General features: G+C 51.1%; 1 protein-coding gene across 1 annotated transcript; it reads right to left on the minus strand.

The window, feature by feature from the left end:
* Window positions 1-579: 579 nt before the first annotated feature.
* FOXI1 (forkhead box I1) lies at window positions 580-4,572 on the minus strand. The gene is made up of 2 exons (XM_072822874.1): window positions 3,941-4,572; window positions 580-2,256 (listed from the first exon to the last, which is right to left on the minus strand). Exons 1-2 carry the CDS (start codon window positions 4,515-4,517, stop codon window positions 1,697-1,699), a joined length of 1,137 nt encoding a protein of 378 aa, XP_072678975.1. The 5' UTR covers window positions 4,518-4,572; the 3' UTR covers window positions 580-1,696.
* Between the last annotated feature and the right edge of the window lie 9,287 nt (window positions 4,573-13,859).

A 13,859-nucleotide genomic window follows, 5' to 3' on the forward strand; every position in this document is an offset into this window, starting at 1 on the left:
CGGGTTGCTCTAAGCATAAAAGAGCTCCCACCTGCAGAACACTTGGCCTGGTGCCTGTCCACAGCCCTCAGTGAATCGTAGCCAACAGTCCCATTGTCATTGCTGCTAGGCATAGCCATGCCCGAGGGGCAGCACTCAGACGCCCTGGGCATGCACTGGCTGCAGACACCAGGCAAGTGGTTCAACCACTCTGATCCTCAGTTTTCTCCTCTGCATGATGGGACCAGGACCACTCCCTTCACAGGATTGTTAGGGGGATTACATAGCACAGCTCTAAGGGTTGCTTGAGCTATAAAGACTGGGACATGACAGTCCCTATTTGGGGTTCAATATAGACAGGTTCCTTCATGCACCTACACCATCCCTGCAAGTGTCCCTCTTTACACTGGGGACCTTTGTCCCTGAGGTGGGTATTCTTGCACATACAGGACGTCAGTGGGGAGGAAGACAAAAGCTTTGATACCCATTCTTTCTCTGCCTCCCTTCCCAAAAGCCCTTGGCTCCAGGCTGTATTTGGCTCCATGGTTAATTGACCAGCAGCTAAAAGACAGGAAAACTCACAAGGAAGGGACACATATGTGTTTTTTAGACTTTTTAATTAAAAAGAAAATAAGAACACAAAAACACTTCCCAGGATGTGCTGGGATGACACATCACAGGCATGTAAAGTACATATAAAAACAAGAAAAAAGTCTTGGGAGCTGTAGGCATGGTGCCCTGTGCAGAGGCACCATGTTCCCCTCCTTTGAGGCATTGTTTTCTTCCACACTCCCCTCTCCCAGACTATAAAAAAGGAAGTGCTCATTCAGCCTTGTTTCTCTTGGAAGACTCAGCCACTTTCAGCTCACTGGTCCATGACGTGCACACAGGAAGCTGGGCTTTACAAGATTTTGCGGATGGACAGTGCTGGGGTAGGGGTACGCAGTGTAGCACTCCTCTCCCAGCCCTGCTCACAGTCTCTGGGACTGGGAAATGTCCCTCTGTGGGGAGAGGTGGGACCCACTATCCTTCAGGGGCATGAGCCTGGGCTTCCCTCCTTGAGTGTCAGCAAAAGAAATGTCTGCAAGTAAATTGGGAGCCACAGAATAAGGACTTGGACCAGGATAAGATGTGCCTGGGGCTAGGGCTAAATTTTGATGGACAACCAGAAGGTAGAGGATTGGCGTGCCATAACCAGCTTTCATACTGACCTTTCTTAGCTGCTTGACCAATTGCCCCATCCCCGCCTCTGTTGGCCCAAACTTTGGGGGGTCAGATAGACCTAGACTTGATTCATGGCTCTGCCACTTACTAGTTTGTGAGATCCTGGGAAAGTTACCTAACTTCTTAGAGCCTCAGTTTCCTCCTCTGTTAAATGAAGAGGTTCGTTGGAACCTCACAGTGTGACTGTAAATAGTAAGGATGATTATGTCTCTGAAGAGGACATAATCTAGGACAGCACCTGGCACAGGGTATAAATGGCCGCCACGATTACTGCTATCAGGCATCAGTATTTCCACTGCAGAGCTGATGAGTGTGTGCGTGGACGTATGTGAGATAAACAGAAGGTTTATACAATGCCCTAGAAAAAAGATGAGTTCCTCTGAGCTTCCTGTGTATATCTGGGCAGGTCGGAGGCCTTGGATCCCAATGGTACCTGCTTGGGAGGTCTCAAATGCTTTACTCCTCTGCATGTCCGTCTGGTTCGGGAGCTGAGCTAGACATCAGTGCCCTCCCTGGGGTAGAGGACACTGTTTGTGTTGATGCTGTTGTAGAAATGAGGGCTGAACTGGTTGAGGACAGAGCCCCCGTAGCTGAGAGTGTTGGCGGGCATGGGGTTGGCCCATTCGCCCCCACCCCCATGGCTGCTGAGGTTGGTGAGTGGGGTGTAGGAGCTGAAGTTCAGCAAGTTCTGCCCCGTTTTGTCAGTGGGCTCAGGGCTCAGTCCTGGTGTTGCCACAGGGCGGCTCACTGGGCTCGACCCGCTCACATAGGAGGTCATGGAGGAGAGGAAGCTGTTGAGGCATGGGGTGCCGGGTGGGGGAGGCGAGGACTGCTTCTCGGGGGGGCTGGCGGTCCCTGGGGAGGCACTGTCCAAGATGTCCTGGGCCTCCGTCGTCCTGGGGCTGCCCGCCAGGAGGCTGCTCTCTGTCTTCTCGGAGGCCAGGGATCCCGCGCTGGAGGAAACATCCGATTTCCTCTTCCTCTTCCTGCGGAAATTTCCATTATCGAACATCTTCTCACAGTTGGGGTCCAAGGTCCAGTAATTCCCTTTGCCTGGTGCAAAAGTGGGAGGAGTAAGAGGAGAGATGGACAAAATGCTTTGCTCCTGTTTCTCTGTGTTGTCATAAACTGAACACCAAGGAAATACACGCAGAAGACAGAGGGCAGGGGGAGAGAAACAGGAATCACACACACCATCCACACCCCACCTGGCACGGATCCTTATTTCAGCCCCCACCTCACGACTGGGCGCCCTGGGGCATAGAGGCATAAGCCATGAAAGTATTCATACTGCAGCCTCTAGAAGAAGCTCGGGTACTGGGGGAATGGAGACGGAGGGCCTGCTTCCATGGCTGACGTGAAAGGACACTCAGGAAACACTGCAGGGCTCCCTGAAAATTTGGGGCAAGGAGTCCAAGGATGGACTTGAGTCCTGGCTTTGCTCTGAGCTAGCCTCAGTTTCCTAGTCTGAAACGTGGGCCAGTTGTACTGGTCCTTTCATCCTCAGACTGACCGTGACAAAGGGCTAATGCTAGATATGTAGGTGGGCTTTGTCACCATGAGGTGCCATTCGGAGGTAAGGCCTGAGCTCGGCCTGTGGGTGACGCCAGTCATTGGACTGGACACTTGCCCTTCCCTGGAGGATCCAGTAGCCCTGGCCCTGCTAGCCTCCTAGTGGGCAGAGGTGGGGCTCTGAGCCATACCCTGGCTTCCCATGGGGGAACAAGAATGGACTTTAATTCTGGGAAATGCATTACTGAGTATTTAATATATTACTTTCCGTATGTCCCTGCATTTTATAAAAATCATCGTTAAAAAGGAAGAGTTCACAGTCTTTGGTATTAGAGAGACCTCCGCTCAGACACGGGCTCCGTGGCTATCCCTCCATTCTGTGTCACCGTGGGCGGGCTGCTTCACCTCTGAGTGATACTCCCTTCATCAGGACAATGGGTTTAGTAAGAGCTACCTGCAAGGAGGAGTTAAAGATTATGTAACTACAGCAGGCAGCACAATGTGGCCCTTCGTGCGTGTTTAACAAAGTCAGATCTCTCCCCAGAAGGCTGAGGGTGTACTTGAGCTTTGCCTAGTCCTACTCACCCTGAGGACTTGGTATGAGCCGGGTACTGGGGACTCAATGTGATCCTAACAATTACTGTAGACGATTGGGCACTTCTTAGCACCCAAACCCCTGTGTGCATTCACGCATGACCCCCATCACAGGCCTGCGAAGGAGCCAGTCTTACCATCCCTATTTTTCAGGTGGGAAAACTGAGGCTCAGAAATCTAAAATGCCTGAAGTTGCTGACTGCTCAGTGATTCAGCCAGGATCAAAACCTGAATCTGGTATGGGCAGCCCGGGTGGCTCAGCGGTTTAGCGCTGCCTTCAGCCCAGGGCCTGATCCTGGAGACCCGGGATCGAGTCCCACGTCGGGCTCCCTGCGTGGAGGCTGTTTCTCCCTCTGCCTGTGGCTCTGCCTCTCTCTCTCTCTCTTTCTGTGTTTCTCTCATGAATAAATAAATAAAATCTTTGGAAAAGAAAACAAAACCTGAACCTGCCTCCAGGGCTCTATCTCACAGCCTCCTTCACCACTGACAACCCTCAGGCCCCTGTCTCGGGGGCCACAGCCACATCAGAGCTTTCGGAATGGGGTGCTGGGAGGGAATGACGTGAGCCTTCCCTGGGGGCGTCAGAGGCTGCTCCCCCGAAGCCCCCCTGCCCGCACCCGCACCCCCTTACCCGGGTCGTCCTCATCGCGGGGCACCTTCTTGAAGCAGTCATTGAGAGACAGGTTGTGGCGGATGGAGTTTTGCCAGCCGGCCTTGCTCTTATTGTAGAAGGGGAAGTTGTCGGCCACGTACTGGTAGATCTGGCTGAGGGTGAGGCGCTTGTCGGGCGCCCCGTGGATGGCCATGGCAATGAGAGCCGAGTAGGAATAGGGGGGCCGCACCAGCTTCATCAGCTCCTCCTGCGAGGGGATGGGCAGCCAGCCCAGGTCGCCGCCCCCCAGCCCAGACACGCCGGGCAGCAGCTGCCTCTGCACACCGTAGGCCTGGGGCAGGAAGGGGCTGGCGTTGGCGCCGGGCAGGTAGGGTGGCGGAGTCATGGCAGGCCCGTTGAGCCACAGGTAGGGGTTGGGGGGGGCCCCGTACTCGCCGCCCCCCTCGAGGGAGGGGGGCCGCTGAGGGCTGGGCACGCCCTGGGGGTGGAAGAAGTTCTCATAGTAAAGGCTCATCTCGGGGGGCTCCTGGCCGATGCTGGGGAACTGGGGGCTGCAGCGAGGTGGGGAGGGCGCCGGGAGGTCGAAGGCGCTCATGCTGGGGCTGGGCTCGGCCGGAGCCACCTGCCTGGCACCTGCCCGGGGAGCTGTCCCTGACAGGTGCTCTGCTGGCCGGCCTCCCACTTATAGCCCTGTGGGCCTGGCCTGCGGGCCCCACCCCGGGGCGGCCACCTGCCGCAGGCCCGCCCCTGCCCCCGCAGCCCTGCGAGCCCCAGGAGGGGGCCTCCGGGCCTGGCCCACTGCGCCTGCTCAGACCGGGGCGGAGCTGATGCCCACAGTGCCCGGGGCGCCCCTCTTCCCTCTCCCTGTCTTGCCAGTTCCTTTCCGGTTTCCCCCTTTTCTCCCCTGTCTTTCTCCTCACTTGGTACCCCCCTCATTCTCTCTCCCTCCCGATCTCTCCTTCTCCCACCCTGGCCCTCCCCTCTGCAGCTCCTTCTCTTGCTTGCCTTCTTGCTGTCACATTCCCTTTTCCTGTTCTTCCTCTGCCTTCCCCTGACTGTTTCTTTTCTAAGCACTGTTCTGGCCACCTCTCCCTCCCTCCCTCCCTTCCTTCCCTCTCTCTCTCCCTCTGAGTTTGTTTCTGTCTCCTCCTACTTTGTCTCCTCATGCTCACCTCCTGTCTGTTTGCTTCTCCCCCACTCCTTTTGTCTCCTGTCTCCACCTCTCATTTCCTCTGTGTCTCATTCCCTCTGCGTCATCCCTCATTCAACTTCTCAATTCCCTCTCCTTGCCCATCCTGACCCCCTCATTCTCTGCCCTCTCACCCAGGCTGGATGTGCACTTTATCGGAATCCACATCTTTGGGTCGTCTGAAGTGAAGACAGACTTTCTGGAGTTTCCAGGAAAGAACCTGGCTCTGGAGAATCAGAAGAGCAGAGAGGAACCTGGCCTATGGCCAGGTTGCAAAAGGCCAGCCAGTTGGTATAGGCACCCTCTGTGCGCACACACACAGACACACACACACACACAGACACACACACACACTGCAGGCAGGCTGACAAGGGCCATGGACAGGCCTGGGGATTCTCCTGGAGGAGCAGCGGGGCCCATCAAGATAGTGACAGAAGGAAGAGAATGTGAATGGGCTTCAGGGAAAAATGAGAGACAACTTGCACTCTGCAACTTTCTTTCTGGCCCCCAGGCCTCTATCTCATCAAAGCTCTTTCGTGTTTCAGCTTGTCGGGGCCGGGAGCTGAGGCCTGCAGGAGAGCCCTCAACTCCTCAACTGGCCATTCCCCTCACACCTTCTCTGCCTCCGGCTCTAGAAGCAGGAACACCAGTTCCCCACTTCTCCGTGCTTATGGCCAGTCCCTCTCCTCTCTGGGCTCTGTTCCTCCTGAAGTTTGGAGATGACTTGCCCCAACCTCCCTTCATCCCAGGCAGGCCCTCAGCATGGGGGGCAGGGGGTGGACCCCTTCTCAGAGGGTGGGCAGCTATCCCTGAGCAGGCTTTAGTACCAGCCTGAGTACTTCTCTCCCTCAGATCAGCAGATTGGAAGAAAGTTGCAGCCAGCTTCTGTGGCCACCACCTGCCTCCTACCCTCCTGCCTCTACTTCCTTCTCCCCATTCAACTTCCTCTCACTCCTTCTAGACTGCATGGGTCCTTGGGGTGGAAGAAGGAGGTGGCTTACTGTGCCAGCTGGAGGGGCTGCCCCCTCAGGGAACCACCCCTGCCGGGCTGTCTGCTCTCCTCTACAGCTGGGTCAGGAGACAGGCTGCAGGAAGCCCGAGTGCCGTGGAACGCATCCCATCTGCAGTGCATCGGTGCCCAGAGGATGAGTTCAGGAAACTGGGTGGGAGGGGTCCTCCCAGGTCCCGAGAAACCACCTGGCCCCACCAGGGAACAGTGAATGAAGTGACTTCAAAAGGGCCAGACTGCCCAGGTGAGGCATGGGGTAGGCACACTCTGTACTTTCTTTCAGAAGAGAAACACAAAAGAGGTCCCATCTTCGTTTAAAGTTTCTCTGCCAGGCCTGGCTTGCTGAGAGCAGGACCGTGACTTTTCAAGAAACAGTTACATTAGAGACACCAATATAGACCCCAGGCCTGACAAGCGAACCTGGTAACTCCACTTCTGATAATTCATCCTACAGAATTAAATGAATTATCCTCGGAGGTATTCACCACAGTGTTATTCATAGCTACAACAAACTGGAACTAACCCGAATGTCCAACAATAGGGGAGTAGGTAAATAAATTGGGTATCATCCCAATGAAGAAATCTTATGAATCTATAAAAAAAAAACAGATTGTAGAATATTTAGTGATATGCAAAGATATTGTTCTAATAGCATTATTTAATGGAATAGGCTGTAAAATGCCATTTTATGGTAAAAATTTATCTTCATACATGTATTTATAATATAAACACCAAACTGCAAATTATTATTTCTGGATGGAGAATTGGATGTGATTTTTGTTGTTGTTTTTCAGTTTCTGATTTAAATTAGTAAAGTCAAGCACACAGGTGATTTACTTTGGGATTTAAGGTAGAGGCCAGCAAGAGGCAATATAGTGGAGTTATAACAGACATGGGCTCCGAGACCAGGAGGACCTGGGTCTGAATCCCAGCTTAAGCGCTAACTGTGCAAATCTTGACAAGTGATTTGATTTATCTCAGCCTGTTTTCTCTAGTGAAAATGGGAATGATCCCACTTAACCCATGTGGTTGCTGTCACTGAGGTAATCAATGTAACCATTGTAAATCATTTCACATGGTGCATGGAGAAGCACTCAATAAATATTAGTCATCATACACTATGGTCAATATACATTTGATATGTATAATTCATCACCGAGTTTGCTCCCTTGTGGATCAGTTGTTCCCTTTCAGCAGCCTGTGGGCAGGGGCTGTGGGGCAAGCGAGGTCACAAAGAAGGAACCGGGGGAGGGATACTCAGTGCAGACACCAACTGTACAGCCAGGCCCTGCCATCTGTAGCTGAGGATGAGCTCCCTTCCCATCCCCTCTCCTGAACTCGTGCAGCCAGCTTCCCACCCTCCTGCCTCTACTTCCTTCTCCCCATTCAACTTCTCCAGACCCCATGTGTCCTTGAGGTGGAAGAAGAGGTTGCTTACTGTGCCAACTGGAGGGGCTGCCTCCCAGGGAACGCCCCTGCCAGGCTGTCTGCTCTCCTCTACAGCTGGGTCAGGAGACAGGCTGCAGAAAGCCTGAGTGTCACATGACACTCGAATCACACGATAAGTTCACAGCCAACCTAGTCAGGAGCTCATCTCCCAAACCCCTCATCTATCCTTTGCCTATTGCTGGGGTCTCCTTCTATAGTGGCATTTTTTTTTTTTTTTTGAGGAAGCTCACCTGAGTTTCCCTGTTGTACCTGGGCCATGCTTCCTTCCCTTAGAGACCAGAGAAAGCCTGGCTTGACTTAGTAGGCCTGGCCCACGTGCAGCCTATGAATCCTGTGGCTGCAGATCACAGCCTCTCATGCCCTCCCACACCTGGTCACAGGGTTAGGCCTGCCATTTGGGGTGATGTCTGGGAAAGAGGAAAGGCCTGCCCCTCCTCTGGTGTCGGGTATGTGCCCAGTGGTCAGCTGTATCCATTGCCGGGTCCAGAAGCCCAAGGCAGCTCAAGGCCTACAGAAAAGGTGAAAGTGGACAGGCCCTCTCTAGACCATGGCTGGCCAGGGCCTCCAACACTGGCCTGGACTTTCAGGGAGTAGAGTGAGGAAACAGGCTGTCATCTGGGCTTCCTTTCCTGCTCACGAGAGCTGTGTCTCAGATTACGTAGAGGCTTGCCTGGGGCCAGCCTCTCTGTGGCAAGTATGGGCTTTTAGGAAGTCTGGTCCAGGCGTCTGCCAGGCCGACTCTGATCTTGGTGCTCTCTTCTCTGCTTTTCGGCTTCTGGGTGAGCTTGAGGCTGGAGAAACAGATAAATACCGCCCTCTGGTGTCCATCGATTTAAAAGCAGGGAGCTGAGGGCAGGGATTCTGTGACCTTTTGGAGCAGAGGCCAAGGATTTCTGAGCCCCTCTAAGCGGGCAAGTTACCAAAAGGAACAGCAACTTTAAGAAGGAATTGAGAAAAAAACAAACAAACCAACCAATTTTCATTCCACTGTGATGGAAATAATGGTAACTGGATCGTCAACGGGGCAAAATGTCTTAGAAGTCAACCAAACAGCAGCTGGACGAGACAGAGTTAGAATCCAACACCTCCGGTCATGTTTTCTGAGTGCCTTGCCATTGCTTAATCTCCGAGCCTCTGCTCGCTCCTCTGGACAATGGGGATAACCAGGTTTACCTCCCTCAGAGTGCTGTTGCAAGCACTGAAGGAGACAGTACAGGAAAGCCCTCTGAAATGGTGCTTGGCAGTAATTTCTTCCCTTATTCAGCAAATACCAATTGACTATCTCCAGAGTAGCATTTCAGGGACGTGCGGGACACTGTCACAGCCACACAGTGCGGAGGTGCACATTCCTGATTTGCCATCTTTGTGCAGTGCATATAGTTTGATGTGCTTAATTTTTTAATTGGCTCTCCAAGCTTTTTTTTTCCTTAATGAATTTATTTTAAAGATAAATCCCATAATGACTTCTGGAAATGGATCATCAGTAATCAGTATAACTTTGCCAAAATTACGAGGAGAAAAATTAGTCTTTATCTAAAGTTGACACTGTGCTGAGTACAGCCTGATTTCTTACCTGTGTTCTCATTCAGTCCCCACGGTAATCATCCCCATTTTACAGATGAGCAAACTTGAGGCTGCACAGGCCTGAATCTGCTCGCTCTTTGTAAGAAGGTGAGACAAGCAAGTGTTAGGAGAGGGATGAAACGCTGGCCAAGGACTTTCTCCTTGGAGAAGGCAAAGGGATCAGAAAAGAATTGAAAAGGGAGAGATTTTCCTCACCATGAGTGTGGTAGGCAGAATAATGACCTCCGCATTATAAGATGTCACCCCAGATTCCCAGAATCTGGGAACTTTTTATCTTCCAAGGTAAAGGGGACTTTGCAGAAGTGATTGGGTTCAAGACCACAGGGAGTGATAAGCCTGCATTACCCAGGTGGGCCCAATGTCATCAGAGCTGTCCTTGCAAGAGGGAGGCGGAGGGAGATATGATAACAGAAGAGGAGATGTGACAAGGAAGCAGAGATTGGAGCAATGTGGCCATAAGCCAAGGAATGCTAAATGCCTTGTTGCTTTTAGAGGTTGGAAGAGGCAAGAAAATACACTGTCCCCTGGCATCTCTGGAAGCAACCAGCCCTACTGTCACCATGATTTTCACCCCCATAAGACTCGTTATGGATTTCTGACTTCAGGAACAGTAAGAGAATAAATTTCTATTGTTTTAAGCCACTAGATTTGTGATAACTTGTTGCACCAACAGGAAACCAATACAGTTGGATTCCACGTTATGTGAAGCTGTGACCCTGTCCACCGAAGATCCCTTCCCATGCCACCAGTGGCCTTTGTCCTATACCTAAGGAAACACAGTCTGCTCAACAAGGAGATTCCCCTTCCCCCTCTCCTTTCCTTCCTCCCTCTCCTCCTCCATCTCTGGGTGAAGAACACAGTTTGGGGGCAGTGGCTTTATGGGTTTGGTTACTTATTCATTTCATTCTGGGGCTTTTGTGGGTTGTGGTGGCCCTTCTGGGCCTCAGTTTCCTCATAAGCAAGTGGGAGGCAAAGCTGTGTGGTTTTCAAGGCCCTGCCCAGCAGGTCCCTCCTACGGAGCTTATTAAAAGGCATTCTCCTGAGCCCAGGCCCCAGAGATTCTGACCTGTGAGGCTCAGGTGGGGTCTGGGCAACCCGGCTCTGATGTGCACCCAGCTTAGAGAGCAAGTGATCTCAGGATCCAGCCCATGTGCCCACAGTCATTCCTTGGGAAGCTGCCACTCATTGCCTGTTCCTTGGGGCCCAAAGCATCAAGTCCTTGCTCTAGCACTTCCAAACTCTGTGATCCAGGACAAGTGCCTGTGCCTCTCTGGGCCTGATTCCTTACCTATAAATTGGGACTAGTAATAATCTATATACTTCAGAGAGTGTGAAGTTTCAAAAATTATTAAGTGCGAATCACTAAGAACAGTGCCTGGCACATAGCAGGTGCTCATGCATGTTGCCTCTCAAATTACTGGTTCCTCAACATGACATTCAAGACCTAGCACACACCTGGCCTCAGGCACACTCTCCTATGCCATTCCTTGGGTTGTGGCAACATAAGCTGATGATCCCTCAGGTCCATCCATGCCTGTCCACTTTGTCTGGAATGTCCTTCTTCTCCACCTGGAGAATGCTGACTTTCCTTCCAATGCCAGCTTAGCACCAGCTCCCCCGGGAAGCTTTCCTTATGGCGTCCAGGCCACTGTTTCCTCCTCCTGCTGTCCCTCCATACCGGAACTATGTCAGCCTTTGCTACAATGACCAGTTTATTGCCTGACTTCACTACGGGAGCTGCAATCTCTTGAGAGCAAGGATGGTATTTTTTTTTCAGGGCTTTCGATGATGTTCAGCACACATTAGGCTCTATACACATTTGTGAGGGAGGGAGAACAGGCTATGGGATGTCTCTTTGCTTTGATTTGTTCTGTGATAATTGGGGCCATCGAGTGACTATCCCAGGGGACTCCATAAATCAGAAATGAGTTGAGGCCTCTAAAATGCCTGGTCCAGTGACCACCCAGTCTCATCTCTGTATACCAAGGTATCAGTCACTGTGCTTACCCAGGGTTCAGCTAGGTGGGTTTTCAGGTGACCTACCTTGAAGGCCATTTCTAAGATCAAGGGAAACCACCCTTCTTCATTCATAAATGTGGTCACTTAACATTGAAAAGCCAGGCACCTGCTTTTCTGAGAACCTAATACTTTCTTAAAAGTTCACTGGTTTAAATGATCTGTCATTTACATTAGATTTCTTATAACATTAAACACCAGATATATTATTTATTTTTAATTTTCAACTCTTTAAAATCTATGTAAGTTTTTGGGGTCTGTCATAGAGACAGACTTTTTTATACAATCTACTTCGCTTCCCCTCAATTTCATTGATAAATAACTGGATCAAACTCTCCTAAGAATTTTCTCATTGGAGTCCTTGAGAGTTGAGTCTAAGAAAAACAATATGGTTAATTGTGCTTATTTCTATAAGAGTTTGGGTTGTTAGACCTTATTATTATAAGTATTCTTTATTATAAGACTCTCAGTAAATAGAACACATTTTTTTTATTGATCACTGGTGGGGTCTTCCAGCACGGCACCTGCTCCATAGGCTTGGTAAGATCAACTCTTGCCTTTTCTGTACCTGTCTTGATTCCCGGGGGGGGGGGGGGGGGCAGAAGAAACCCATGCTAAATTTCCTGTCCCATCACCTCAAAGGGGACAGTTTCCTTTACTACCTGTGCCTCTATTCTTCACCTGACCTACTTTTTTGCTTCTTGAACCTACTTCTGGCAAGAATCCTACGAAGAGAACATTTGGCTTTGGAGCCAGCCCCTCTCCCTTCAAGTACCCCTCATTACCCCACTCCTGGGCCTCAGCCTCCCAGAGGTCTTACTCTTAGCAGTATTTAAACTTCTCCATGGACCACTCTTCGGGAGTCCAATGGTGTGTGTCCCATCTAGGGACACTTGTACCTTGGAAATCAAACGAATGGTGCTTATACTGAATATCCCTAATGAGGGAGGACTGGGCAGGAGGCATAGTATTATTTAGCGCCTGGTATCAGGACAATTTATGAGTGCAAGGGTGGGGAGATCTCTGTGCGCTATTCCTGGATCATCTTTCCTTTGGGAAAGGGTAAGTGAATTATTCTGGACCAGTGGCCTTGGCAGTATACCACTTTGCATTGGTCAAGAAATTCTGTTCAAGAATGTTTCAATTCCTATCATTAGTAAACATCATCTCTTAAGCAAAGTCAAGCATGTAAGCCAATGGCAACTTGGAGCCCCTCTCTAATGGGTATGTCTTGGGAGTGAATCAATCACTGATCACTGAACCGTCCCTTCGGCTTCAAGAATGAGGCTAGTGATCATCATGGCTGCTGCTGTATCTTTAGTATCTAATATGGCCCAGACAATAGTAGGTACTCCCTTGCTGACTATCAGTGTTGGAGTAGTTGTGTCTGGGGGCGTAGAGCTGTGGAGCAGAAGTGAGAGGGTGGAGTACATTGTGGAAGACAAGGACCCCTGAGTGGGCCTTCTGTGTTCTTCCTGTTTGCTTAGTGCCTGAGACACTGCAGATCTCTTTGCAGGTCCCTAGAAGTTGCCTTGGCTGAGATGCTGTGCAGGACTAGAGCTGAGGTCCCTGTGTCACCGATAATACAATGCCACCAGCCATTTGCACCCTTCAGGAGAATCCCCCACACTGAGCACGCACTTCCTTGGGATGGGGGTGTGAGACCAGGGAGGGCAGGTGAGTAGTGCCATTTTTAGCTGTCTACAATAACCACCAAAGGTCTCTCTTGCCTTTTGAAAGAACCTCTTGTTGAGTGCTCAGTTTGGTGAGTCTGCAGGGCTGACTCAGAGAACTGACAAACACCACTGCTGCATGGCCTTAGTTTCTCCAGCTGGCTTAATGGCTATCTGGCATTGTCCCTTGTCACAGGTCAGGAAACGAAGGCTTAGGGAGGTCAAGCGCCTTTCCCAAGGCCATAGTGTCTGGTTACATTTCTCCAGGAACCATGGATTCTGCTGGAATGTATTCCTTCATTAATAACCTTGGAAATTTCAGGGTGTCTGGGTGGCTCAGTTGGTTAAGCGTCTGCCGTTGGCTCAGGTCATGATCCTGGAGTCCTGGGACCAAGCCCCACATTGGGCTCCCTGCTCAGCGGGGAGCCTGCTTCTCCCTCTACCCCTTGTCCTGCTTGTGCTCTCTCTCTCTCTCTCTCAAATAAATAAATAAATAGAATCCTTAAAAAAGAAAAATAAGTTTGGGAATTTCTGGGGGACTTCTCAGAGGAAGGGCATAGAGACCAGATGCTGTCTAAGCCAGTTTGCATGTGGAGGTTGTGTCCCTCTGCACACGAGTTCTTCAGATTGAAATTCTTCTTCACTCTGCAAAACAAACCAGAAACAACCAAGCAACTACCCTGGTGGTGGGCCAGTCCACCTGGCTCCCTAGTCCACAGCCAATGTTTTGAACACGGGGTTCAGTGAAAGGGTGAGAAAGTGGTGAGGTCTTGTCTGGCTGGTCTGATCCTTTGTGTTCCACTGGGAGTGGGCTAAATCTATTCCATGCAGGTCTGTGTCGTCCACCCCCCGGGGCCAGTGAGATGTCTGGGCAAGAAAACTGGACCATAGCCTACTGACATCATACAACCAGGCTGGCCAGCCACAGGCCCCTAAGTTTCTGGCTGATCTGGTTTAAGTAAAATGCCACATGATGCAATGTGGTAGGACATCTGACTTCCCAGGTGCTAGCCAAGG

The sequence above is a fragment of the Canis lupus genome, chromosome 4 (assembly GCF_048164855.1).
Source record: "Canis lupus baileyi chromosome 4, mCanLup2.hap1, whole genome shotgun sequence".
Classification (NCBI taxonomy): Eukaryota; Metazoa; Chordata; class Mammalia; order Carnivora; family Canidae; genus Canis; species Canis lupus.